Genomic DNA, 26,807 nt, shown 5'->3' on the forward strand with positions numbered 1-26,807 from the left:
CAATCAACTTTTGGATGAAACACATTCCTTTGGGACAGTAAGCAATTATTTCCTTTTTTAAATCATTATTCTTGTTGCAAGCAATCTACGTAACTGACAAAGCAATGTTCTTGTTTTATCGTTATATCCTCAATTATCGTATGTATATATAACATAATTAATGTCATGTTGAAGTAAGGAAAATTTGTAACCTGAATAGTTAAATGCACCTCAAATAGTGTAATTTCAAAGCGATACAGGGTAAGAAATCGTATGACACTTTTTATCTCGCTAAGCGAATATAAACGAGAACGGATGATGCAAGAAAAAGTAAAAGAGAAACGAGCACTTTTCTTGAGCGTTTCAAGAAAACTGTGCCATTAATATCGGGTAGAAAAATGTGGCAGAGAGACGATATCAATTTTAAGTTTGGAGTTCTTCGAGGAAAGATTCTTCCGCCAAGAAGAGTACCAAAAAATTCATAAGCTTGAGAAAAAGTCTGATGTAGTTCCTTCTAGAGTTACATATAAAATTCAAGAGAAAACGTCGACGAAACATTTAGGACCGAATTAACATAGAATTGAAATGGAAGTAGAACAAGGGAGCTCTATCAAGGGTGATACTTTAGGAAACATTCAACTGAGCAGAATTGATCGGGTCTTTTGTTTCTGGGACGAGAAATGCATCGAGTTCGTAAGTGGCAACGTATATGCACTTTCCCACACGGTTGCATCCAGAAGACATCAGGAAGTTTGCAGAAATTTCAGGTCAAGATACTGTCCGTATGAAGTGTCAGCTTCTGAAGAGCTATCATTTCGAAAAGTTTCGTGTGTTAGTTGGTTACGATATCAGGTTTGCCTGATGAAACCATGAACAGAACAAAAAGCAAGTAGAATTAATTAATTTACAAAAGTACTTGACAGAAACGATAAGAAAATCTTGGATATCATTTAGTTCTATTATTTAAAGAGAAAAAGAGAACTTAAAATGCAATTTAAAAATTAACATTATATAGAATGAAACTAATATGAAAAATTCCTTGAAAGGTAGTAAGACATTAATTTTGAAGAACATAATTTGTATGTATGAGATATGCAAGCCGCTTTTTACAAACGTTTATTTGATTGAGATTTTCTTCCGTCGAATATGTAGTTTCTTCGAAAACTTTATTACCACGACGTGTGAGAAACATTTTTCTCCTTTTAACGAGAACATTGAGAGCAACGCAGTGGAAAAGGTGTATGTATGGTATTCCAAATAAATTCCACGATTATACTTGCTGCGAAGTAAAAGAGCAAAAGCTTTTGAGAAAATTGTCCTACTGATTAAAGCTTCAGAGATTTTCTCAAGCAAGATACAATGCATACCATTTTACATCCAAAGTAACAATTTCATTCAACAACTTCACTATATGTAAACTAAAACTTACGTTGAATATATGTATACCGTCGACCATCTAATCCCAGCCAGAATTTAAATTATACAATTTGGACCTATCAATGCTAAACGAGGTTCTAGAGATCAAACCTAAAACTTTAGGATGGGAACTTGCGTGGAAATTAAAGTTTAATTGCGACCTGGTGGAGCTAGTTACGTATGCTTTAGACAAATTAAGGCTACAGCCAGAATTGATGAAATTTCAGTTTTGATCTTCAAGTTCTAATATCTGCGGAGAATATTCTGATGCTAGTTTCAACTTAGAAACTCTCAAATTATTAGAAAAGTCTTTGTGACCCCACTTTTCCTAAGGAAACCTACCCTGCTCGATACTGAACGTGCCAGTAGTAGTTGAATAATTTCAGTGACGTATAACTAACCCAGGTGGAGCATGTAATTAATTAATTTTACTTGCTTGAAACTTGAAGTTGTGCTCTTGACAGAAGGAACGAGGTTGGACCATACGTCTTAAATGGTTCCCTTCTGCATCCGACAGAATTATTACACTTTCGTATGATCGCAGTTAAATTACGTATATATTAAAAATTTGATCGATATTCATAAATTATTCAGAATCACAGCAATCAACACTTCATGCAAATGTACTTTTACCTTGTATACCTTTGATCTTTGAAATTTATGTTTATATAATTTAATTTTATATTCAGCCACAAAATATGCAAATTTTCTGTCTTTTAAATGAAAAATTTTAATTAACTATTTAGCTACAAGCTCCTTTTTATTTGTCCCAGTAAAATTAATTATACAAATACTAAAATAACGTAAACTGATAAATACCACATGTAGCTAATTTTATAACAATATTAAGGATTTATATAACGCAGAACATGCAGAAAGTGTAATTATACTATAACTGAAGGTAAATTATATGTGCTATGATACACATTTGTTACATCTGCATAACAAAATGAAACTCATTGTTCATTAAATATCTGTAGAGGAGCTTTGTGATGTCAAAACTCGACAGGCAGCAACACTTTTGTTTTCTGTAAAATAAATATTCAAATCCTTTCGAAAACTAAAATGAGATCAAATCATATGCATTTCAAGTATAATTCAGCTCATAATCGACCTGACATTTAACGAATGCGAGTTCTCCATTATAAACGTTCTCAAGTGACCTACATACATTCTTACTGCTATGTAAAAACGATTCGATCCCTACTTGCCTTAAACATTCTCATTATTCAGTCGTAATTACATCCCTATTATAATTGCTGTATGTTAAATGGAATCATATACTGAGAACAATATAGTGGTTGACGTGGCATTGAATCAAAGCTAATTTTGATTTAGAGTAATCTTGAGCAATTAATGAATGTCCATGAGCATTATCGGAGTTAACATTGTCCATTGCTATCCGTGTTAATTAAATACTCCTAACCATTGCGTGAATATATTGACAGAAACATAATGGTCTCTACAAACTTGGATAATTATCATAATTTAATAATGCATAGGTGCAATGATTGAAGGCATTCTAACATAACTATTGTAAAATTACTTTGAAGGATTATTTAAATTTCCAATTTTGTATAATAGATTAACTAAAATTTTTGATGAGTTATTCATATCTCAATATTGATAACTTACTAAACTGAATAATTGATTACCACTTGTGTTTGTAATTGAATTTTTATAAATCTTTCTTTTAGCTCAATTCTTATATTCCACGAGAAAATTTACGATTCAGGTAACATTCAAGAACGTCGACGATAGATCGGAACAATACGATAACGAGATTGGATGAAATTTAAAAAGCTTATAAGTCGTTCGTAGGTGGGGTTCAGTCTCATGGATTTCTCGTTCGATGCTCCAGCAAAATGGAGTGGTCACTTGGATATTAGAAAATAGATTTCACAGCTACATGCTACATTTTATTGCTGAACCATCTTACTTTATGCCCAGCTGCAGCAATTCTCATTTTTCGAGTATCACACACGTATCAATACGTATAAAGAATTGCTCCAAAATAGAGAACCAAAGTTTAAACACATATTTCTTCTTAAAAAACAAATTGCGAATTTTATATAATACCTCTATGAAATATTAATATAAATTAACCTTAGAACTCAAACACACAACTGGGATAGATATCCACCCTACGAATTTCTTATTCGCACAATGGTACCTATCACCAATAAAGGAACTCGTTAGTGCATGAATCTCTCCGTCTTTTAATAAGGAAGATAATGGTGTTCGGAAAATTCAATTTCATTGAGCTTCACTTAATGAAAAACCCATTTCGTGACCAATAATGAAAATCAGCAGAAAACCCATTTCCTCTTTAAATTTCCAAGATTTCTTTTTGTAATGAACCAATTTTCTAATTTCAGACGAAGGTTCAAAGAAAACTTGGCATCGTTATATCGTAAAAAAGGGCTAATAACTTTCTAAGTGACTCTACCGAATTCTAGTGGCACTGGCTCGTGTTCTCATTCAAGAAAAGAGCTGACGTGTTTTGAGGCTGATTTATCACCCCGATGCAACGTGATCACTAGCTAGAAAATTTACGACAAAGTCTGTCTAGTGTGAAACCTCATCTTGGCAATAGCCAACTGGAAACCGAGACGCGTGAAAAATTTTAATAAAACAGAGTGTTCGCCCGCAATTGTCTGATAACAATATTATGTCATCATTTAGAATCCTGTCGTATTAAGATACTAGATAATTTTTCAATCTTCTTCACCTGGTGTTCTCTAACATCGTTTCTTTGAAAAATAATTTTTACACATTTTGTTACAGATACATGGCCATCATGAACCCTTTGAGGCCTCACATGGGAAGAAGAGCTACGTTATGCGTAGCAATCGTCATCTGGATCGTAGGAGCCATTCTATCGTTACCAATGTTGTTATTTTACACAACGTACACGCAGAACTTCGCAAACGGTGAAGTACGAGTAATCTGCTACGGTGATTTTCCTAACAAGGACCAAGATGGTCTCAGTTACGGCGAATACCTGTGAGCTTTCACTACTTTACATATTGATTGATTCTGAAGTAGTCGAAATATTTAACACGTTGCCTGTCACAGTGAAACTAGCCATATGTAATACGGTAAATGATCATTTTAATTATTAGAGATATAATAGTTTACAAATTTTATTGGAAATCTTTTTAGTTAAGTATAATATTTTATCCTTGCCATAAATAGTTGCACCTGATACTAAGAAGGACTATCCCGTTGACATGAAAATTATTTTAAAGGCAATTTTAAAATTTCAAACTTCAGAAAAAGTCTTTGGAACCACAAATCTCCATTAAGAGTTAGGACCAGAATATTCACCGATGACCTGAATAACTTTATATTATCAATAAATTCCATTAGTGACCCTTATGATTATCAAAGTATTGATATATTCCTGAAGAAATGGAAAATTCATTCAATAATTAGTAAAAGCATAACAAACATCAAAAGTAAAAAAGGAACACTCTGTTAAAAGACAGACAGAACTATCGACCGTGATCAAGCGAGCAAGAAAATGACTTGAAAATCTCGTTTACTGGAAAAACATAAAAAGGAATCCTTGTACTTGTCAGCTACAGATATTATCTCTGTTTACGGTACATAAACGACTGTGTCTGTCGGTCACTGTATCTACTATAAAACGCATAGTCTGCCAACAGTACAAGACTTTCATTGCATTGAACTGGAATTCTAGTTATTACGATGATCCTATTGAAAAACCGATTTACTTTACTGTGCACAACGTTTGTATGGCTTTTAATAAACGAAAGGACATAATACGATACGTATGAATCGGGAGACCGTGAAATGGGAAATTTATTATCAGTTTTTATGGTTGCTTACGATGATTATGAAATTGAATACAATGTTTAATTTTCGAATGCTTTGATTCAGTTCAATCTCTGTTTCAAACATTGCATGCAACGTTACATTGTTAATTAAACGATAAATTTTACGAACTGACACCCGGCCAGTGGATCAAGTTGTAATTACGCTTTATTCGTCGGGAAACTAATAATAGCTTCATTCGGCGTACCTACTACTTGTAATTACGCTGATCAGTTTCAAGAAAAGAGGTGCTCGTTTCATTAAACAGCGTCAATGCCAGCAAAATGTCTGCATTTAAATGTATTTTTAATGAAAATTCATCGAGTACGATGTACGTTACTTTTTTAAAGAAAAAAATTAAATCTGCAGATACAAGTTTATTACCAAGAATTTTTGTAAATATGCTTTAGAATTTTTATTTAATTTTAATTTGAAATTTAATTCAATGAATTATAATCGAAATTTCTATGAAATATACAATATCGATTACTTTTAAAAAAAGTTTCTTCCAAAAGTAATTCATTCTCGAATATAATTACACAAAAAGCTAATTATCATAATGTGTAATTACATGTTTCTCAATTTTAATTGGGTATATTCATTTTGTTAGCCACAAAACTCTGCCAAATAAAATTTATAAACTCATATACTCTGTTCCAAGGTTTTGTTCTCCCAACAAAAGTTTCATTTTACATCCATTCATTATGGCAATTAACGAGCAGAATAATGAATCACGTTTAACAGTGCACCAGGTGTAATACCTACGTAATTACTCGTTTTTCTGCTTTGATTAAACAGCTGGGCATTTTTCATCTTAATTTGCATCCCTCGCAGCATCGCTCTCTCAACAAATAATTGTTTTAATCATCTTTTCTACCCTCGTTATTTTGTTGTTGAGTTTATACGCAAATAATCGTTTTATTCCTTTGTTCCGTTCTGATTTTCACCGTAAACTGATGTTAAAACTAATTAAGATGGATAATAGTAAAGAGATTACAACAGGCAAATTAAGAAAATAAATTAAACAAACTAGAAAAATACTAATTGTATATTATGTACAGCAATTTTCACTGTGACAATCAACTCATTGAAATATTTCTAATATTTTGTTTAATAAATTTGATGTGTATTATTCTCAGGTACAATGTAATTTTTACGGTACTGACATACTTTCTGCCAATTGGATCGATGACTTTTACCTACGCCAGAATCGGATTGGAATTATGGGGATCCCAAAGCATCGGTGAAAATACAGCAGGACAATTGGAGAGTATACGAAGTAAACGAAGGGTACGTATTTTCGTTCAAAATTCATATACTCAATCAAGCTGGCGATCAATTATCAATGAAAATGAATTGCAACATGAAATATTGTCATCTACAGATCTATGGTCTCTGATTTTAATTTCATTGTAACATATAAAAAATTAAGAATTAAAAAACAATGCAAATTACCTTTCACAAAATTTCAATAATAAATCAAATTTGTTGAAATATCATATAACGAAGTATCATTGAAGTTTGCAATAAATAATTAATATGTATAACATCATACGATCCACAAGACCAAAGTTTCCTTAGATTACCAATCTTTCGTAAGATTCCAATTTCAATTAACTAACTTTATACAATTTTCACATCGTTTGAGGTTGAATTTTCACACCTTTTTCTACTATGTCTGCCGAAGGACGATAAGACATTCGTGACACATAAAAGGGGCAGTCTAGAGGAAAAGCAAGGAATGTACTTTCAAATCACGTCCTCCTAACGATATTTCATTCATGAACCATTTCTTTATTGACGTTTTATCGTGCATTACTAATAATTTTCATTCATCTTCACGCACTGATAAAAACGAAGGAAATTGTTCTCGTTCGGTCAGAATAAGGTTTTATTAAGATTTAATGTATAGGTAATTCGCTGGGTGTGGCAGAGTAGATATAGCACTCTTTTTAGAGGCACTAGATGACTGACAACAATATATCTTCGATAGCATTTCCACTCCATGTCGTGCCATTGATTAGAGTGTGTCCTCTGAAAGGGTGCTTACTATTTCCGTTCGATTAGCGAATCAAACAAACAAAACGGGAGTGCTGGGTGTCACAAGCTCTCTTTTTATTTCAAAAATAATTGCAGCTTTTATTTCAAAAGTTAACACTTGGAATAAATTTTTATTTTACTATACTCCTAAAGGCATTTTAACCCTTTGAACTCGTTTTGTTTTCAATGTTGTTGCGCAACCACTTGTATTTATTTTAGGTCAAAGTAAATTAATGTACAGCGGTAAAACTTATGACATACGAGTTCAAAGGGTTAAAGCCTGCTCTGCAAATTTCTAAAAAATTACCTTTTGTTAGAATTAAAATGAACTGCTAGGAGGAACAAAGGTAACTTTACGGATTTTGTATTTTCCACTAAATTCTTCAACGGTTAAACAATGTGTATACTGATAAAGCAGCATCGATCATAGGGACACATACCAGGAGAAGCAATAAAAACACCCTACCAATTAATTTGAAACGTGAGCCGCAAAAATATCGAAGCTTAGAATTAGAAGGCGAACCGCAAACACGCGAAATGGCATTATGGTGTATCCAAGCGTACGAAGAACATCGGTTCCTGGTTTAAACGTTAAGCCATGCTATAACTTGCAATTAGAAGGTCTTCGAAGTTGCCCTACCTTCTCAGAAACTAGTTTCACTTCCGATACATCGATGCGTCTACCCCTCAACCCTTTCGAGTAACTAGGCTTATAGCTTAGCTGACCTCTTTTGCAAAATTTCAACGAGGATGATTCAGTGTATAATAAAGGAAGTGCTAACGACACGATAATGAATTAACTATTTCGTTAATTAATTTTATCTTACCAACAACCCTCCTACTTCTGTAGTTATGATCCCGAAGAGTTACTTAATTATCTACCTAATTTGAAAACTTTCGACCTAAGTTTGAAGTCTTAAAAATGACAAAGTACTAATTTCCTCTAAACTAGCTATTCTCAATAGGGAAGATTAGTTTGTCAGTTTTTGCACCCCTAAATTTAGCACCATTCATACCGCGATTCAGTACTAAATTGAACCTTGTTCAGCAATTACTCTTTCCTAAAAAGCAAGTTTCACTCGGTGTAATCAGTGAAACACGATTCAAAGCAAATTCCCTTCAACAAGGAGCTAATGTTCGAAGAAAGTAAAGGGGAAAAAAAAGAAACGGCGTCAGTCAAGCGGTCATTTAATTAAATGGAGGCGATGAGAGTTGGAAAAAGGTTAAGGGAGTATTCCGTGCACAAGTACCTTCTCGTAATCGGAAATCTTCTACAATCCTCCTCTGTGCCCAAGTGGTCCTATTGGATTTCGATTAAGCGACAAAGAGCCTTCGTTTTCCTCTATATGCGGAATTGCTACTCCATCTTTCAGTGTACCGACATGGTATTCTAACAGTTAACGCGAGAAAAGTTCCAATATTTACTGAGAACGAATTTAAATTGAAATGAAGACGGATTGAAACAGAGACAGATTGAAATAGAATTCGAAATCACGTTATCGTTGATCTCATTAATTCTTTATAAAAGTGTATTTTATCTTCAATTCTTTTCATTTCTTTACCTTTAACAAATTATAATGGTTATTTGTATTTCCTTCATCGATATTGATAAAATTTTGAGCGAATTATTTTTCAATATTCAACAAAGTAGAATTCTAAAACTTATCGAATAAAGAGAGCGGAAAGATTTTGCAGGTTCCGTGGATAACAGAAATTTTATTACTGCGATATAGTGTGCAAATACGTAGAACGTACGTGATAAGAAGGAAGCCTTGTAGATTTCTTGGCTAACTTGCAGGAAACCTTTCAAAGACGATTCTCATTTCAATTGCAATTACTAGTCACTAATAGAAATGTTTAAAATGGAGAATTTCATACTGTATTCTTAGCAGTTATTCAAATTTTAAATAAATAAAGAATATAGGAGACCAAATACAGCAAGTAATTAAGACATCAATTATTAAGGATATGACCAATTAATTTTCAAATTAAAATTTCTAATTTTGTACCTTACACTGATGTTATTCAAAGTTTGCCTTCTCTATTTTTACTAATTATTTAGTTGTACAAAATCTAAAGTACAAATTACCAATAATTTTCAAAACTTTAAAATCTTATGTTATTTAAAAAAAAAATTCTAACATAAAAGATGTTTAACCTCCATGAATGAACGAAAAAACAGGAAACCACTGATAGTACCCACATTTCGTATAATGATATACGAAAGAGCACCGAGGATCCAGCAACGAAACTATCAAACAATTTCGCTATTTCTCGCGAGAATTCCAGGGTGAGAAAAGTGAGGAGCTAAAGGCATCAAGGTGGAAATGGCCCGAGGGCATCGACGACCTCGTAAAATACGAATGTGCCCCGGAAGTCTAGTTACACGAACAAACACGGATAATCCGGTTGGCAGAGATTTTCTCGACGATGAAGCTAAGCGTTTCGATAGGAGAGTGTCAGGAAATAGTGTGTTCATTCTGTGGCGTGTACATAATGATACAATTTTACAGACGAGTGGTTTCGCAAACCAAAGTCAAACAATGACGAGCGAATTCCGCGGGACAAAGTTTAAAATAGACTTCTACGCTATCAGACGTTACTTTCCAAATGGTCGATTAACTTCTTTTCAACCTTGTTATTCTTCTCCCTTAAACTCCTTACATTTACTTATCTACTTGTTCCTTTATACCGTTACGAGAAGATTGTCAATTTAATTGTGAAACAAAAGAAAACGGTCTGATTGCATGAAACTGTAAGTAGCATAAAGTCTCTCCAAGTTTCGGTACAACAGTTTATTTTTATTTAATTTTTTGTGTTTACTGAGTTGATAAAAATTTCAGTTGCGTGGACTAATTCTGTCAATAACAATCGCGTTAAAAGCTCATTGTCAGTATTTTGTTGATATTCGTCGAAAAATAACAGATTGAAACAAGCAGATGATTGAAGTTTTGAAATCTGAAGGCATTATAATTAAAATTTTCTATTACGTGTGTGAATCAAATATTAATCGGAATTGTTTGTGAAATATTCTTGTTTCAGGTTGTAAAAATGATGATCGTGGTGGTGGTCATATTCGCGGTATGCTGGTTACCATTTCACGTGTATTTCATCATAGTTTCATATTTTCCTGAGATCACGAACAAACCATACATCCAAGAGGTTTTCTTAGGCATCTACTGGCTCGCGATGTCTAACAGCATGTACAATCCCATAATCTACTGCTGGATGAATTCCAGGTAAAATGTTATTTTCAAACGACACGTAAGTACCTTTAAATAATGCTCTAACATCTATGGACGATCATTAATTGATAACGTTACAGCGTAGAACAAAGTATTTTAAAAAGATACAAGTTCTAAGAAAGTCGTTGAAAAATTAAGTTCGACGTTTGCAGCATTTAATTTAGAGCGAATTTAATTGATTAAAAAGTTCTTAAACGCGAATACTTTGTAACAAAAGTTTCCTAGTTTCCTTACATTGAAACACCGATAATTACATTCTCTCCTGGTGTAATTCTTTTAGTAATATTATGAGGAACAATTCAGAAAGAAAAAAATTGTTTAATAAGAATTTTAAATGGACGATAGTCTATCTACTCGTTTGTTTTATTAAAAATTAGCGATGGCCTAATACAAGGTACAACTTTAACAGTACTCGCCACGTTCTCAAATGAACAACAAAATAATTAATCGGTTTACAATTTTAATTTACCCATCCATGTGAAATATCCATTTAAACAGACATTTTAATTGCGGTCAGTTTCATTGCATGATATACATGAAACAACCGCACGGACCATCGAAGGCAAACCCAGATAACATTGTTTCGCCTATAAACTGAATGAAACTGGTGCCAGATGATTGATTTGAAAATAGCCATTTACCAAAATCCCTTTACACGTCATGCACAGATATTGTTTCTGAACAATTTGCGTTTTCAGCGTCATCATATAATTCTCGACAATCTATTCCTAACCAACGATATTTTCACAACAATGAACAATACATACGAAACACTAATCAGTATTCCCGTCTAAAGGACTCGCAAGTACCTCAAAGTCGTCAAACGAGGTGGACGAATATTTTTAAAATAAAATTTCTAAAATTCCTATGAATTGCTCTAAATGAGATTAATTTATATTCCCATAATTAATGATCTAAAGAAAATTATGATTTTTCGATCGAAGCATAACTAAATTAAAAACAGTATTGTCGACCCTAGTTTTCCCACGCAAGATGAAGAACAAAGAAAGATCCTTTCACCGAAATCAACACGCACTCTAACTTACCAAATTTGACCATTTTACGCCTTTCAGATTTCGACGAGGATTCGCTCGCTTTTTCTCCTGGTGTCCCGGGGTGAACGTGCCAGCAGAGCCCTCGTTATCGCGATCAGAAGCGCTAACATCTCGCTACAGCTGCACCGGAAGCCCTCAAACGCACACCCGGATATCACGGAACGGTACGTCCTCCTGCACCTCCTTGGAACGTCCTTGCACCACATCGTCCACGACACCCACGAGCGAGTCATGCTTCGAACACGACGACGCCCACATGAATGCACGAAACTCTTACATAGATTTGCACGTGCTCACCAACAGCCTCGTTGTTGGTGAGACCAATGTCGACGCGAGCCGCGAGACGTAATAACAAGAACTGAACGGCCTGACCGAACGTTTGTTATTGCGACGAGAACTGGCTTACGTGAATGAAAAAAGAAAACCAACAAATCGGATTTGTTGACTTTACGAAGGCGAATGTTACATGGACTCGGAATTGTGTAGAACGATCGGAATTAAACTAGGAGTGTACGGATAGGTTTCTGTTGAAGATACCCTAGAGTCGGGACGGGTCGAAGAAAATCGGATAAGTTCGGTTAGGGATCCGAAAGTTATCAGAATTCATAAGAACTGCTCAGGTTCTTAAATTATCGGGATTTTGGAATCATAGGAATCACTGAAGAGCTGAATATACAGTATTGGATTGAGTCTAGCTGATACTTAATTTTTGAAAAATCGATGCGGCGCTTTTCTGCTTAAATAAAAATAAAAAATAAACTCAATTTGGTAGTTTATAAAAACTGCCATATTTCAACAGTTCCTCTGTATTATTACAAATTAGATCAACTTTGACCGATTCAAACTTTCAGTATCTACCCTAGAAGTTTCATACGGACTTCAATAATTTCCGGATCACGCGTCGAAACTTCCGGTATCCGAAACATTTTGGCTACATGACACGCTTTTGTGTCTCTATCCGATCTAAAACTTTCGGATACCCGCATACTCCTAGTCATTACACTTCAGGGCCTAAAATATTCATTTTGATACGTTGTGTATTTAACCATAAGTTGTATTTTTGTATATTTAATTTTACTAACATTCTTTTCATAAATATTTTGTACCTTAGCTGTTATAAATTATGTTCTATATGTGTTCCTGTATTAATACTATGATTTCTATCATTTCTTTGTAATCTCATAGCTAAGTAAGAAGTATTTATAATTTTTATGTGTTTGAAAGTTTAAATACAGATTGATTTACTGCATAACAGGGTACACATTTTAGGCCCTGGCACCACCTTTCATTGGACGATATTCAAAACTCATGAACAACATATGGGAGCTTGAAGTTATGTTATACGAATATTGAAGAAAAAAGAACAAAAAAATGAGGTAGAAGAAATTGAATTTTGTGATAATAATGTACCAGTTGTAGCTTTACACGAGGGTGCAACATAGGCTTCTTTTGGTTAGGCTTTCCCTAGGCCCTACCTAAAACTATATTCTAATGGTGGAGGGTTCATCCTCTTATACGTACCCTTACCAAGAGGGTAGGTTTTTCATAGGTTTTCCCAAAATTGAAAACAAACAATATAAAACTCTTTCCCCTGCTCTTACCCTTAACTAAAGGAAGCCTACTTTGCACTTGAGTACGCACTAAATTCAACTATTCTAATGCAAAAGAAATTAAAAATTAGATCGCCAACTTTAAACCTAGTAAGGTTTATTCGAGAGTCCTTGTTACTTTGTCTCATCTTAAAATCATTACTCTAAAAGGAACAAAAATTGCACTACCAAAGAATAAACAAAAGCATCATTCACAAACACTTCCCATCCCTATCTCCCACATAACAATGAATGAATCGATATCCACACACATACAATCTTTGTAATATACTTGAATGCTCTATCTTAGAAATCGATTCGAAAGAAACGATGTGTCGACGCAAACAAGCCCTATTTCTAATTTTAATAGGCACGGCACGAATACCTTTGTACCAGCAATCATCGAGGGGAGGGAACGATCGATTTCTGGCCCATCATCGTGGGAGAAAATGGAAAACCTCGCAGACCAAGGGTCACGTGTCTTGACAAGAGGAGGAAAATCCTGAACAACAACGAGTACATACCTGGATATAAGTAAAATATCCTATGCAGCGGACCTCTTCAAGATTCATCCTCGATGCAACTGAAATAAAGGATCGAGGAGAATGGAATATGGTGATCGAAACGAAAGCTCAAATATCGTTGACTCAGTTCGTCGATTAGATATTAAAAATCAAAGTATCTATCTTGGTGTAAATTACCATTGAATCGAGCTTTGAAACGACACAATGACGACAGGTAATCGCTTTCAAGTATTTTCATATCCACCAATTAATTGTATATCTATTTCTTCTGTTTGATATGAAAAATTAGATTATCTGTTGCTATTCGTCGTTCGATCTATGTATAAACACAATAACGGACCAATGATCTAGCTATCTGCTATTAATGAAACATTTCGTTTGATGCTGAACAAGAAACGAGCAATTGCGTAACATTTGTAACGACAGTGTGCAATATGTTAATCGAACGCGTGCTACTTGTTTGTAAATGGTAAAATGCTTAATTGATTAAACTTAGTGTTCCTACTGTGTATCGTTAATCGTGATCAACCTTGTACTGATTTTCACTGGACAACAAAAAATATTTCCTATTTCAGAAGATACTTCCTTGGATAAACTCAATACTTTTCAATAATAATTCATTTGAATCGGTATCGCGTTAGAAAAGATAAACGAAAAATAAATAAAAATACAAATATACTATTCCTTTCTACAATCACAAAAAATAAACATCTTTGTTATAAAAACGCACAAATCTACCTATTAGTAAATAGATGCTTAATAATATATGTTGAACTTACTAATTTTTTGTAATTAAGCATCACAGGAACGAATCAATCAATTAGTACAAAATATTATTTTGCAGAAATAAATGGAACGTGTAGTGTCTGTAATATTACAGACTAAAAATTCTTTCATTCGTCAAATTCTTTAGAAGTATGTCATAATAATACCTGTTCTATTTTCTTCTCATTAAAAGAAATAAAAGCAAACCAAAATTCCTCCCCCGACTCATATTTCCTTCAAAAAGCTGAAGAAAATTAATTAGGAAAAAACTTTCAACTTTTGGTTTAGCTTTTCAGCTGTATTATAACGCGGAGCAAAAATACTCTGGGAAAAACAAACGCTTTTTAATATACTAGTTGAATATACATGTATACGTGATTATACTGAATGTAATGAACAAAAAAAAAGGAATATTCATACGATAAGAGATGAGTACATTATTCGATATGTACAAAACTATGTGAATATCGATGTAAGAGGCTTTTGTTTGTAGAAAAATGCTTCCTCAATTTAATTGTACTTCCAATTAAAGGAAACACAATAAAAATGAAGAGAGAAAAATATATGAATATGAAAATAAAGATAGCTATTGTGATTTGTACAGTACCGAGCATGGTAGGGTTCTCATACATCTCCCTACCCAAATTTCCGAGTTTTCGGCCCTTTCCGGAGGCTCCCCAGAGTTCCCGATTTTTTTTTCTAAATGACTTTTAATATTAATATCGTCAAAATGAAGGTTTTGAGAATTTCTGGCTCCCTTGTAACGTCATTTTCTCAATGGAAGCGTACTGTGCTTGATACTGTACATGTTTCGTATGAAATATTTGTTAGGGATATACGTACATATAGGGTGAGGCATCTGGACATGGTAATGGATTAATCTTGGATTATTAAGATAATCTGCGATATAATAAATATTTCAAGAAGCTTATCATATGATTTTTTATTGATTTCATACAATATTTGATAACGTAGATTTTATTTTTGAATTTGCTTTATATCTAAGATTAATTGTTAATTATTTTAAATTTAACTTACAACTTATTGAAATTAGAATTCTAAATGTTTTAAAAAATAAAAATTCTTAGCTTCTCGAAAAAAACAAATTCGTTTTTCAAATTAATAGAAAACTTCTTGTTAAATAAAAAAATGAAATAATCAAGATAGGTGACTCACTCTATAAAAGTTCTAGTGATTTAGAATCGTAATTTATATTTCATTATAATGATCGGAATTCTGCTGTTATACGACTTTGGCAAATATTTATTAAAGATTCAATTCTATTGCTAAAATAATAGTATCCCAAAAGAACAAATTTCAGAACAACAAAACAATCGAATAATAAACCTTCTGAACTATTTCAAACATTTAATTATAAGACGATTTTCAAAATCCAAAAAGTTTAAGACTACTCATTTTTCAAGTTAACTTCAAATCAGCTCTAATTTTAATTTTTATGTACCTATAGGTAGACTATAGTTTCATAAACACGGAAAGCGTCTTATGAACGTTTTTTAAATAAATATTTATTCAATTGTATCTCAACTAAATTCTGTACCCCAATCTCATTTCTTAATCTTTACATCTTATACATAAGTGTATAAATATTTTAATTAAATTTAAAAAATTTATTTTTTAAAGTGCGGGTAAGTTGTAATAGAGATCAAGTAAATCAGTTAAGAACTCGACCATCAATAATATGTCGAAATCTGTTATAAATGCTATAATAATTATCCTACATATTTGAGTTGGACCTTTCCCTTCTTTGCATTTAATTCCTCCCAATAATAAAAATCAAATGTTGATGGATTCATTCTATTTACATAAAGAATACCCTGGAATATAAGCAATTCTGCATAAATACTTGTAAACTTTCAATATTTATTAATCTTAAGGCATCTTATTTTCTTGGCAATAAAAAAATTATACTCTTTTTTTCATATCGTCCGTAAGACGATTGATAAATGTTATAAATTATATCTCATAATCCTAATTATTTTAAAATAGAAATCTTAATTATATCTTATAAAATTCTTATTATGAACTCAATTATTGCAAAAAGACTTTCTATCTGAACAATTTATTATTATGCAAATGATTTTAAAAAAATCCGTAACGATGCAGAATAATACTTATAATATATCAATCTCAAAGCATTTGCTAAACATCCCTTGGAAATACGTCAATCAACAGTTTAAACAAAAATAACAAAATAAAATCATAATAATGTGAAAATGACTTACATTTAGATGATCAAATTCGTGTTGAGCAATTCTAGCTGTCCATCCTTTAGCTCGCCAACAAAATGGTTCTCCCAATCGATTTAAAGCTTTGATCTCAATTTCTCTCGCCCTTTCCACTTCCGCTTGGTAACCAATAAGACTTCCGCAAGACTCGACAAGCGTAACTTTTTCTGGGTTTATTATCTTCATTGTCGGATTAATAAAATACGTTAATGGAACGGGTTCCATTTCGCAAACTTCTACATATGCCGGATCGAGTTGTTTTACACTTTCCTTCATTACTTCGATAGCGAATACTTGTAAAGAAACACCGATTTGTGGCGCTGATATTCCGACTATTTTGTATTTTCGCATCACTTTGTATAGTTGATCAAGTAGCTGCAAGGGGGAAGCACATACACGGAATGCGTATTTTATTTATTTGTGTATAAAATAATTGTCATTTGTAAGAGAAAATTATATTGAACAATTAAACATAATAATTCCTTTCCAATAAAAAATATCACAGCTTACATACAATTTCCTTATTTCTTGTAGAATATCCACATACAATGTTAAATTCGAATACACTATTGAGTTTTACCGAAATCGTGAAATCTTTCAATTAAGACTAAATATGTGTAAAAGAGTAAGTAGAAGTTTAAGCTAGACAGTTTTTAAGTTGTTTGTAGTACAAATGGAAAGGAATTACTCGATTTTTTGGAATAAATTTGCAAAAATGTAGAGCGTACCTTTTCAAACTCCGGCGTCTGTAGTTCCTTCGGGTCGACTGGTGTCGCTTTTGAACGTAAGACAGGGTCGCCAGCCTGACAAACATGGTTGTATGGGGGCGTTGGAGGTTGAGATTTAAAGTATTTGAAAACGCCTTTTGTAATGTTTGAAAGACTAAAACAACGTATGTTAGTTTTCTGCATACCCAATACATGCCTGTTGAGTATGCTAATGTGTTTAAATGTCTCAATGATCATTTTTCTGCGGTGTTTTCCAAATTATTTAGGACGATTGATAGACTGAACCTGCAATACAAAAGATTACAAATAAGTTGGTGTAACTGCCAGTACCCAAATGCACTAGCGTTAAAATTTTAGCACGAAAATATGAATTTATTTTGTAGTATAGAAACCGAAGAATTTTTATAAATTACAGAAATGCATCAGCATAATTCGGAATACGACAAACTAAATGAAATTCTATTATAACTACTGTTTGTATATGAATAAACTACATCCTCGTTTAAATTTTTTAAATTAAAGTTGCGAAATATTTGAGGAATATCTTTTTATATACATATTCTTTAAATTATACCTTGCAAAATTAAATAAATTCAACATACAACAAAACAAACCATAAGCCTTAGTTTAAGATGTTAAATTCTTATGTTTACATATATTATATAATAATGATTAATTAACATATAATTAACGCTATGCGTAAATAATTTGTTCTACTACATTTTAACAACTTTTTAATATAATAATAATAATAATAATTTTAATAATAATTTTTCAATGCAATATTAGTATCTCCAATTGTGTAAAATACTACGTTATTACGAAATCTCTAATTATCATTTGCTATTTACGTCATATACATTAAAAAAAAAAAAAAAAGAATATCTCCACATTTACCAAGTGTAATTATGTAACATTCTATAACCTGTATGATTGAATAGCTTACTATACCTGATTAGTTTGTGCTGCAATATTTTATTAATACTTGCATTAACAAATTATACACTTTTATTAATTTATAGCACCAACATATAAGAAATATTGAGCTGCAAAAATGGTAATTATTACTTACATATATGCAATGATATAAAATCAAAACTAATATGTTTTTTCTTTAAATAGATGAAAAATGGTACATTGAAACTAAGTACTATAAATGGTACATCAATTACTGCTTTTAGATATTTATCAGCACAAACTTCAGGTGCAGGTAAGAATGTAGGTTTTAAATTAGGTAATAGAAATCCAAAACCAATCATCTTACCAGATGAAACAATCCCATCAACACCGTTTCCAACTGTGCCACCTCTTCCACAAATTCCTGTAGTAGAAATACCAGGTTTTTAAGAACTATCTGTTTTAATTAATTTTATTAATGTAATTAAAATAATAGTTAATAACAGTTAATGATTAAATATTTTATAGAGATTGGATAAAAATTTATTAACTAAGTTTTGATAATATATTAGTTCTCCACATTTAGGCCCTATTGTTGAACCTACTCTTCCTCAGTCCCAACCTCAGCCTCAACCTCAACCAGATTCTAAACCTATGATTGAAATTCCAGTACCTAGTAGAGTTACATCTATGGACAAAGAAACTGAAGTATCTGTTGAAGATGATGTAGTCATGAAAGATGTATGTACATTCATAAGTATGAATTGCATATCATGATATAATATGATACTAATGATGTTTTTTTATCAAATAAGATTGGAAATAAAGGCATAATAGTATTAAATCGACCTAAAGCCTTGAATGCTTTGAATGTATCAATGGTTGAAAAAATATATCCTGTACTTAAAAAATGGGAATCATCTAAAAAATTAGTAATAATAGAAGGATCTGGTGAAAAAGCATTTTGTGCAGGTGGTGATTTAAAAAGCATTTTCCTTGCTTTAAAAGAAAACAATGCTACTTTAGGTGAAACATTTTTTAAAAAAGAATATACGTAAGTTATAAAAGTTATTCCATAATATAATATGCATATAACACATTTACAATATATATAAATAATCAGTTCTATATGTATTCCATATAGCTTAAACTACTTGATTGGTACATATAAGATACCATATATAGCTGCAATAAATGGAATAACTATGGGAGGTGGAGTTGGATTATCTGTTCATGGGAAATATCGAATTGCAACAGAGAAAACATTATTTGCAATGCCTGAAACAGCAATAGGGCTATTCCCTGATGTTGGGGGGACATATTTTTTACCTAGATTAAAAGGCAAATTGGGTCTTTATCTTGGATTAACTGGAGATCGATTAAAGGGTATAAAAAATGATTAAGAAATTAGACTTTCTTGTGTTTAAATATTTTATAAGTTTCATATTATGTTTGAAGGAGTTGATGTGTTATTTGCTGGTATTGCAACACACTTTGTTCCTTCTGAGAAGTTACCAGATTTAAAACAAGATTTATTGACCACTGAACAGTCAGATGTTAATGATATCTTGACTAAATATCAACCAACAAAATTAGATCAAGAATTTAGCTTAACACCATATATGAATCAAATTGATAAGTGTTTCTCTGCTCCTTCCATAGAAGAAATAATAGAAAGGTATATTAACCTAATTAATTTAAGAAAATTAGTATTTTTACTTTAAAATACTTTTTTGTGTTGTTTCAAAAGATTAAAGCAGGATAATTCAGAATGGGCAGTAAAAACATTACAGATGTTGTTTAAAGCATCTCCCACTTCCTTGAAAGTTGCTTTAAATGCAATTCAAAAAGGAGCCACCTTAAGTTTAGCAGATTGTTTAAAGATGGAATTTAGATTAGTTTGTGCTGCTTTAAGTAAAGATAGCGATTTATCTGAAGGTACTAATTAAATAAATCCTAAGAATTTATACATTTTTAAACAAGTTACAATTGAAGTAGTATTTAAGTTTCATTTTTTATAGGTATTAGAGCTGTTTTGATTGATAGAGATCAAAAACCAAATTGGAACCCAAAAACTTTAGATGCAGTAACAGATACTTATATAAACCAAAAATTTGCCAAACTTTCTCAGGAACGAGAATTATCATTTTAAAATTGTCCTAAAGGAAATTGTACAACAAACAAAAGTTCTATTCAAAGTTCTGTTGGATATAAAACGATATTTTATTAACGTAAAATAGCGAAAAAAGTAATTGCTGTATTAATATATAAAAGATATAATTTCTAAAATTTTTATTCTTCATTAATTTTCTAAAAAGAAGTTTACATAAACAGATCTATATACCCTATGTAATAATTTTTACATATGTAGACAATTTTAGTTTTATGTTAATTTACAAGACATTTTTGATACCTTAAAACCTTGTTACCAAAATGTGACCTCAAATATAACAACAATTTTATACAATGAAATACATCATTAATTTTCAGTAGGAACGTGTAAGAATTTAAGAATATCGAATCTGATCGAGTTGAGAACTTTACTTGAAGTCGGGTTTTTGAGAATATTTCGCGATATTATCGTGTAATAATTTTGTTCTGTTTAATCTAACAATATTATCAGTATTAAATAGTTTTTATGAATACTTCTAATCCACAGTCGTGTTCAACAAGGCTCTTCACGAAACGTGATTTTAAAAATCAAAATCTCGATCCGATTCGATTCGATCATCTGGTGCTCGAAGTTTCCGGTTCCCGCGTGCCCCTAACTTCCGGTATTCTCGTAAATAATACTTCGTATTGCTTTTTTTCGTTAAAATTATTAACAATTTTCATTAACAACAAAAATTTATTACAAAAAACATCCCTTATCATGTTTACAAATGTTTTTATTTTAAAGTAAAAAGTTTGAAACTAAGTACACTCAACACATTCCGTTGATTTCCTGAAAGATATATAAAACAAATGTTGATGTTAAAGCATGTACATGTAAAATATTTCCTGCGCAACAGAAAAATTTGTTATACAAAATAACTATGAAAAACACTTGAAATTTTTAAATAGTTTATTATTTTATTTATCAAAACGTTTATATCATTTTTTAGCATGTCAGATACTTCCATAATGTGATTTGCGAAATTATAGAAATTCACCAAACATGTATGGAATTTAAAAAATTCATATAGACCATGTAGGCTCCCCATATTAAAATGAAACAAATTAGTCGCTATCGTACTTGTCATATTATGTTTTTGAGATGTTATCTTCTTTACATATCTGCACTGTTTTGAACCTGTTACTGCAGTTCATATCTCAATATTCCTTCCCTACTGCACAATTCACTTAAAGGATAATACACCTCTGTACTGACATTCAGTATGAAACAGAGGAAAGGGAAACATAATAAACTGCCAAAATCTGAGTATTGAAATTACTTCATACATTCAGTCAATATACTGAGCAAGCCAACGGAAGCCTTCACCATATCCCTGTCTTTTCAACACTGAGCACATAAATAATTCCAATGGACGACCCGACAGTTCACTGCGTGAAATTTTGCCCTGAAATTTATTATTTCATATTATTTCTGTATTTAAAATGGAATACAATGATCTATTCAATATACCTTTCCTGTTGTTTGACCATAAAGATTAAAGTAATTTCTGAGCTCATCTTCTGATGCTGCACCTGGTTTATCAATTTTGTTACCTAGCACTAAAACTGGACATGCACTAAGTTGTTCATCAGTTAACAATGCATCAAACTCAGCTTTTGATTCTGGTAATCTTGACCTATCACTTGCATCAACAAGAAATACTATTGCATCCACTGCTGGAAAATAGTCCTTCCAAACTCTTCGTGCTGTAATATATAATTTCAATAAATGTATGGTTTACCTATGATTGATATCTTTGAGATATTTCATACCTTGAGGATGCCCTCCAAGATCAAATGTTGTGAACCTCATGTTTCCAATTGAAAGTTCTTCTGATGCTAAAGCATAAAAATACATGCAATACTATTATAAAATAACTCTAATATAATTAATCAACTATCCCTAAAAAGAAATATCTGAAAATTGTATTAATATATTTTAATTTAATTTTAAATAAACATATATATGAAGTATTTTAATATTAATTACTTGGATGCAATGTAGGCACATGTTGAGCTAATCGATCATCTTTGAGCATGTGAAGTAAAGTGGTTTTGCCAGCATTATCTAAACCAAGAAACAAGAGTTTACCACTCTTTTTCCACAGTCCTGAAATTAAAAATGAAGATTCCATGTTGTGCAAACTAATGATTTGAAACTGCTGCCAATATACCAAAATAGTTTTATAAAATTTAACTTCCTCTAATCAATAACATACCTTAAAATTTATCAAAATTGTACTTACCAAGATAATTCAGGACACCTGCAAACCAGTCCCAAATGAACATATTTGTAGATATAAATGGAACTTATATCCACTGTATACTAACTACTGAATGACTCTGCAACAATGAGTTGACAAAATTATCAGGTGCAAGTAATTGTAGTGTATGATATGGTTTTTAAATTTGGTACATTCTTAATTAAGTTTAGTGTATATATAAATTGCAATAAGATGTGTTATAGAAAAACCATGAGTAAGAAACATTATCAGATTTATATAAAACTAAACATCAAATCAGCAGTGCTTATTATAATAAGTATGAGAATGGAACGTAGCATATGATTAGTGGACGATTACAATTAAAATATAACAGACTTACCAGATCACACCTACTAATAACACCTTTATATTGTTTCGTTTACTGTCACCAAAATATAAAATTGTAAGCGGGTCAAAAAAACATTCGCATGGTACAATTGCATAAAAGGTTTCTTCGTTACTGAACTAACGTACCCTACCGCAAAAAATATATGAAGACGCAGGAAACGGAGAAAAAGTACTTTTCCTCCTATAGAAACTACAGCTTCAGTAAGCCTAGTTGGCTGGCAGTTGGCACTGATGACGTCTACTTCCGTTTGCCATGTTGCTTGAATAGTACTGTTTCATAAGTGCTGATCTTGAGGTCAATTATTTCTAATTTTATTCTATTCTCACAGCTCTTGTTTTGCATCTATATTGATACCACAGGCTTGATTCTTTTACTTTCTTCTATTCTGAATTTATAATAATTACTAAAACGTTATAGCACAGACGAGGTGAAAGATAGAACTATCAGACCATATAAATTTCTGTCCCACTGTCTGGAGGCTTACCATTTCCGTATCACATCCTGCTATACCAACAACGATCAGTATTTTATTACAGTTGCATTTGTGCGCTAAGTAGTCGGAATCAAAAGTTATAGAGGTTTCAATTTTTCTATAGAAAGTCTATGGGTCGCACATTTTAGCTGCGGGATCCCTGATATCCCTGATGCCATAATGTCGGTATGCAAAGAGTATCATTGGTGCTTCGAGGTCCGTGGTCCCTGACATCCCCGATGTCATCATTTGGGGCTATCTGAAACCCCTCAAATCTAGACACCTCGAGAACAAAATCATGTCTTCTTTGTTTCTGTAGTCATTGATATTATCATTAAAGATATAAAACAATTCTTTTACATTAATGTTATTAAAAACAGAAAGTAAAAACATGTATGATAATTGAAATTCATTACTTTTTAAGCACATGTATTTCAGAATTTTAATCATTAGTTGATATTCAAAAATTTAATATCTCTAGCGTGCATTTAACTTAATACAAAATAGTAAAAATGTTAGCGGGTAAGTATTTTTAATTTTATTCTTTTATTTCATTAACAATTGATTCCTTCCAAGTGGTATAGTTGTATTAATGAGGGCATGTTACATCAAACGTTTAACAAAAATGTATTCGCATATAGTATTGTGTTCTTAATCTAAAAGGTAACGATATCCATTTATTATTTATTTTTATAATTGTAATATGACATGTATAGGATGGTTGAATAGTCTTCGAGTGGCGAACAATCATAATATTGGAAACAATGTATATTCCCGTATATTTGTACAAACACGAGATTATGCTGCGAGGAAAGGTACAAGAGAAAAAGCTAAACAGAAAAAAATTAAAAAGGCAATTGAGAAAATAGGATATGTTCCACCTGAGCAACTTAAAAAACAGTAAGTACTTTTGGTTATTTATTTTGAAAAATTGTTATATAATGGATGAATAATCATTTAAATAATTTAATAATAGGAAAGTAAAAGCAAAAGTTTCTCCATTATCTTTAATAGATGATAGTCAGAAAAAATCAACAACTGATGATGTGTACGTAATGAAGTTTCATCCACAACCAATATATTCTTTAAAAGAGGCTATAGAATTTCATCGTGAAACGCATCATCCAACTATGTTTAATGAACCTAATGCAGATGTAAATGCATTTATTGAATTAAATATGAAGGTAATACGAATTTATATTAATGGTAATATAAATTAACATTGTTTGCTTGTTTAATAAAATTGTTTTACTTTATTATTTACAATAGTTCGCGAAGAGAAATAAATATATTGATAAATTCTCAAATGTAGTTGAAACACCGCATCCATTTAAATCTGGCGATAGTGGGTTCAAAATTTTAGCTTTATCTAAGGATATTGAACAGCAGGAACTTGCTGAGAAAGCTGGAGCTGCAATTGTTGGTGGTGCTGAAATAATAAAGCAAATTCAAGTAAGCAAAATACGATATGAAAGTGATCATTAAACATAGAAATATAGTATCACTGATTATAGGCTGGCAGATTCGAGTTTCAGGAGTATGACTATATAGTAGCTCATGTAGATATTTTGACTGAGTTACTGTTAGTTAGGGGTTTATTAAAAAGAAAGTTTCCAAATACGAAAGTAGGTATGTAGGTATGTTAGTTGACAATATAGTTCTGTCTTTTATGAACATTTAATTCAGATGTTAATTGAAATATTTAGGTAACTTAGGCAATGACATGCATAAACTAGTTATGAAGTTTAAGAATGCCACCAGGTATTCGGCAATACCAGATGTAGATCACAAAGATTATGGTCAAATTAATGTGCCCTTTGGCAAGGTAAATTTATAATACAATATTTCGAAACATCATATAACACACTTCTAATCAATTTTTGTGGTTACTTGGCAGCTTAACATGGATACAACACATCTTGATGAAAACCTTGCTGCTATTATTACTAATGTTTACTCTGTAGGATCTAAATATCAAGAGTCTTTTATAGCAAGGTACTTGCAACATATTAAATTTTTTATTTAATATAGTTAAATACCAAACTAAAAGATGTATTTTTAAAGCGTTAAAAATATATATTTTATAGAGTTCAAGTTTCGAGCTTACCATCAACCGAATATTTTAAAATCGACATTAGTGGATACCTTCCAAAGAAAACTGAAGAACCGGTAGAAGAACCAGACGATAATGTAATTTTAGAGTCACATTAAATATTGAATAATAAATAAAATGTTACATAATTACGATATAAAATTAAATTCTTTTGTTACATTTTTATCGTTCACCCGTCCTTTTAATTCAACCGATATTAACAAGAGTACATCGATTATTCGATAAAAATTCTTTTTATTTTTTTCAAGAAAAAATATTTTTAGTAAGAGTAAAATATTAAAATTATTCCGAAATAAATGAAATACAATAGTAAAATAAATTAATTGCGTAATCTAAAAGCTACCGATTCTAAGAGCGCGGAAAATGAAAGAAGGAGACGGAGCCAATTGAAGCAAAGGGAAAGAGAATGGAGAACGGTGAGCGGCTGTAGCGGTAGAATGGTGGGAGGGCAATGGTTCACCTACCTGCCGGTCGAGAGCTCAGTCGGTGTCCGCCAGGTTGAAAATCCGTGACTTCTCCCGTTCGTTTCGTCGCGATTTCTTAATGTTTCTATAAAAAACGCGCGAAAAACGTCACCAGAGGAAACGTAAGATGCAGCGAAGCATACACTGTTTACGAGTAATTTCGATCAATGTTCGTTAAAGTGTTCGCTATTTTAAATTCGCGGTAAACATTGGTTCCCGGTGCGTCGCGTTTACTTTGTATTGTCAGAAGCACATCCGGGCGTGTTTTTCACGTGCAGACACGATAACAGTGCACAAGACCGCGCATACTGATGTACGCAGGATTTTACGCGTATTTATAAAAGACGAGTGTGTGTGTTTACATATGGTGAATTGTGTTGAACTGTTGACATCGTGTGACACGAAGATTTTAAATCGCAACGAATTCGTTCAAGATTCAATGATATTACCGGCTACGTTGTAAACATGCTCGAGTCGGCCAACAACATTCGGCGGCATTAGGTGATACCGGCATACACACATCGACGTATATACACTAGCTCATAGCAGTCATGGTAAGTACAACTTTGCTTTGGAGTATACATGGTGTTCCGTGTAACTAAGCTAAGCTATAATTCTAAAATAATATAAGGTAGAGAAAAATCTCATTAGGCGAAATTAAATGGCG

At 32.0% G+C, this 26,807-nt stretch overlaps 6 protein-coding genes across 14 annotated transcripts in view; 4 read left to right on the forward strand and 2 right to left on the reverse strand.

The window, feature by feature from the left end:
• Positions 1–15,309, forward strand: part of LOC117604000 (tachykinin-like peptides receptor 99D) — a 57,009-nt gene extending 41,700 nt beyond the window's left edge. Inside the window, exons 3-7 of one of the 2 annotated variants that reach the window (XM_034323666.2) lie at positions 4,183–4,401; positions 6,375–6,525; positions 10,318–10,514; positions 11,594–11,739; positions 13,535–15,309. In XM_034323666.2, the coding sequence (XP_034179557.1) occupies positions 4,183–4,401; positions 6,375–6,525; positions 10,318–10,514; positions 11,594–11,739; positions 13,535–13,650 (829 nt within the window). In that variant the 3' untranslated portion in view covers positions 13,651–15,309. Of the gene's footprint in view, positions 1–4,182; positions 4,402–6,374; positions 6,526–10,317; positions 10,515–11,593; positions 13,454–13,534 lie in introns of those variants that run through there. The other variant, XM_034323665.2, reaches the window with a different exon arrangement.
• Positions 1–18,966, reverse strand: part of LOC117603692 (peptide deformylase, mitochondrial) — a 69,102-nt gene extending 50,136 nt beyond the window's left edge. The window contains exons 1-4 of one of the 3 annotated variants that reach the window (XM_076691011.1): positions 18,930–18,966; positions 18,692–18,748; positions 17,428–17,712; positions 16,697–17,074 (exon numbers count right to left, since the gene is read on the reverse strand). In XM_076691011.1, coding sequence (XP_076547126.1) covers positions 16,697–17,074; positions 17,428–17,664 — 615 coding nt within the window. In that variant the 5' untranslated portion in view covers positions 17,665–17,712; positions 18,692–18,748; positions 18,930–18,966. Of the gene's footprint in view, positions 1–15,517; positions 16,289–16,696; positions 17,075–17,427; positions 17,785–18,691; positions 18,749–18,929 lie in introns of those variants that run through there. The other 2 variants (XM_034323081.2, XM_076691012.1) reach the window with 2 other exon arrangements.
• Hibch (3-hydroxyisobutyryl-CoA hydrolase) lies at positions 18,341–21,207 on the forward strand. Of its 3 annotated transcripts, none has more exons than XM_034323073.2 (8): positions 18,341–18,484; positions 18,550–18,766; positions 18,911–19,065; positions 19,140–19,378; positions 19,469–19,710; positions 19,783–20,002; positions 20,075–20,262; positions 20,331–21,207. In XM_034323073.2, exons 1-8 carry the CDS (start codon positions 18,482–18,484, stop codon positions 20,474–20,476), a joined length of 1,410 nt encoding a protein of 469 aa, XP_034178964.2. In that variant the 5' UTR covers positions 18,341–18,481; the 3' UTR covers positions 20,477–21,207. The 3 variants fall into 3 exon arrangements, with proteins under 3 accessions (XP_034178964.2, XP_034178965.2, XP_034178966.2); XM_034323074.2 differs by having other exon boundaries at positions 18,343–18,484; positions 20,346–21,207; XM_034323075.2 differs by having other exon boundaries at positions 18,345–18,484; positions 18,550–18,637; positions 18,995–19,065.
• A 203-nt stretch (positions 21,208–21,410) lies between these two features.
• Sar1 (Secretion-associated Ras-related 1) lies at positions 21,411–23,544 on the reverse strand. Its single transcript, XM_034323082.2, has 6 exons — positions 23,083–23,544; positions 22,725–22,821; positions 22,469–22,588; positions 22,252–22,317; positions 21,950–22,185; positions 21,411–21,884 (listed from the first exon to the last, which is right to left on the reverse strand). Exons 2-6 carry the CDS (start codon positions 22,765–22,767, stop codon positions 21,768–21,770), a joined length of 582 nt encoding a protein of 193 aa, XP_034178973.1. The 5' UTR covers positions 22,768–22,821; positions 23,083–23,544; the 3' UTR covers positions 21,411–21,767.
• Positions 22,937–25,846, forward strand: mRpL1 (mitochondrial ribosomal protein L1). 3 transcript variants are annotated; one of them, XM_034323078.2, is made up of 8 exons: positions 22,937–22,956; positions 24,280–24,463; positions 24,540–24,747; positions 24,833–25,015; positions 25,078–25,192; positions 25,270–25,388; positions 25,461–25,558; positions 25,651–25,846. In XM_034323078.2, the coding sequence occupies exons 1-8, from the start codon at positions 22,953–22,955 to the stop codon at positions 25,772–25,774; spliced, it is 1,035 nt and encodes a 344-aa protein (XP_034178969.1). In that variant the 5' UTR covers positions 22,937–22,952; the 3' UTR covers positions 25,775–25,846. The 3 variants fall into 3 exon arrangements, with proteins under 3 accessions (XP_034178969.1, XP_034178970.1, XP_034178971.1); XM_034323079.2 differs by lacking the exon at positions 22,937–22,956 and adding an exon at positions 23,873–24,085; XM_034323080.2 differs by lacking the exon at positions 22,937–22,956 and adding an exon at positions 24,103–24,226 and having other exon boundaries at positions 24,578–24,747.
• Positions 25,847–26,135: 289 nt separating this feature from the next.
• The window catches only part of Cad99C (cadherin 99C), a 113,875-nt gene continuing 113,203 nt past the window's right edge, over positions 26,136–26,807 (forward strand). For both annotated transcript variants that reach the window (XM_034322970.2, XM_034322966.2), the window contains exon 1: positions 26,136–26,694. In XM_034322970.2, coding sequence (XP_034178861.2) covers positions 26,692–26,694 — 3 coding nt within the window. In that variant the 5' untranslated portion in view covers positions 26,136–26,691. The remainder of the gene's footprint in view (positions 26,695–26,807) is intronic.

Source organism: Osmia lignaria, chromosome 11 (assembly GCF_051020975.1).
Source record: "Osmia lignaria lignaria isolate PbOS001 chromosome 11, iyOsmLign1, whole genome shotgun sequence".
NCBI lineage: Eukaryota > Metazoa > Arthropoda > Insecta > Hymenoptera > Megachilidae > Osmia > Osmia lignaria.

Bases quoted from the DNA above. Each gene is read 5' to 3' on its own strand.
- Hibch (XM_034323073.2), top strand. The intron at 20,003-20,074 runs GTATATTAACCT...TTGTTTCAAAAG, and splicing joins ATAGAAGAAATAATAGAAAG to ATTAAAGCAGGATAATTCAG. The intron at 20,263-20,330 runs GTACTAATTAAA...GTAGTATTTAAG, and splicing joins AGATAGCGATTTATCTGAAG to TTTCATTTTTTATAGGTATT.
- Sar1 (XM_034323082.2), bottom strand. From the start codon at position 22,767: ATGTTCATTTGGGACTGGTTTGCAGGTGTCCTGAATTATCTTG. The intron at 22,318-22,468 runs GTAATTAATATT...TTTATGCTTTAG, and splicing joins TGTGCCTACATTGCATCCAA to CATCAGAAGAACTTTCAATT. The intron at 22,186-22,251 runs GTATGAAATATC...TATATATTACAG, and splicing joins TCTTGGAGGGCATCCTCAAG to CACGAAGAGTTTGGAAGGAC.
- mRpL1 (XM_034323079.2), top strand. The intron at 25,016-25,077 runs GTAAGCAAAATA...CACTGATTATAG, and splicing joins AAATAATAAAGCAAATTCAA to GCTGGCAGATTCGAGTTTCA. The intron at 25,389-25,460 runs GTAAATTTATAA...GTTACTTGGCAG, and splicing joins TTAATGTGCCCTTTGGCAAG to CTTAACATGGATACAACACA.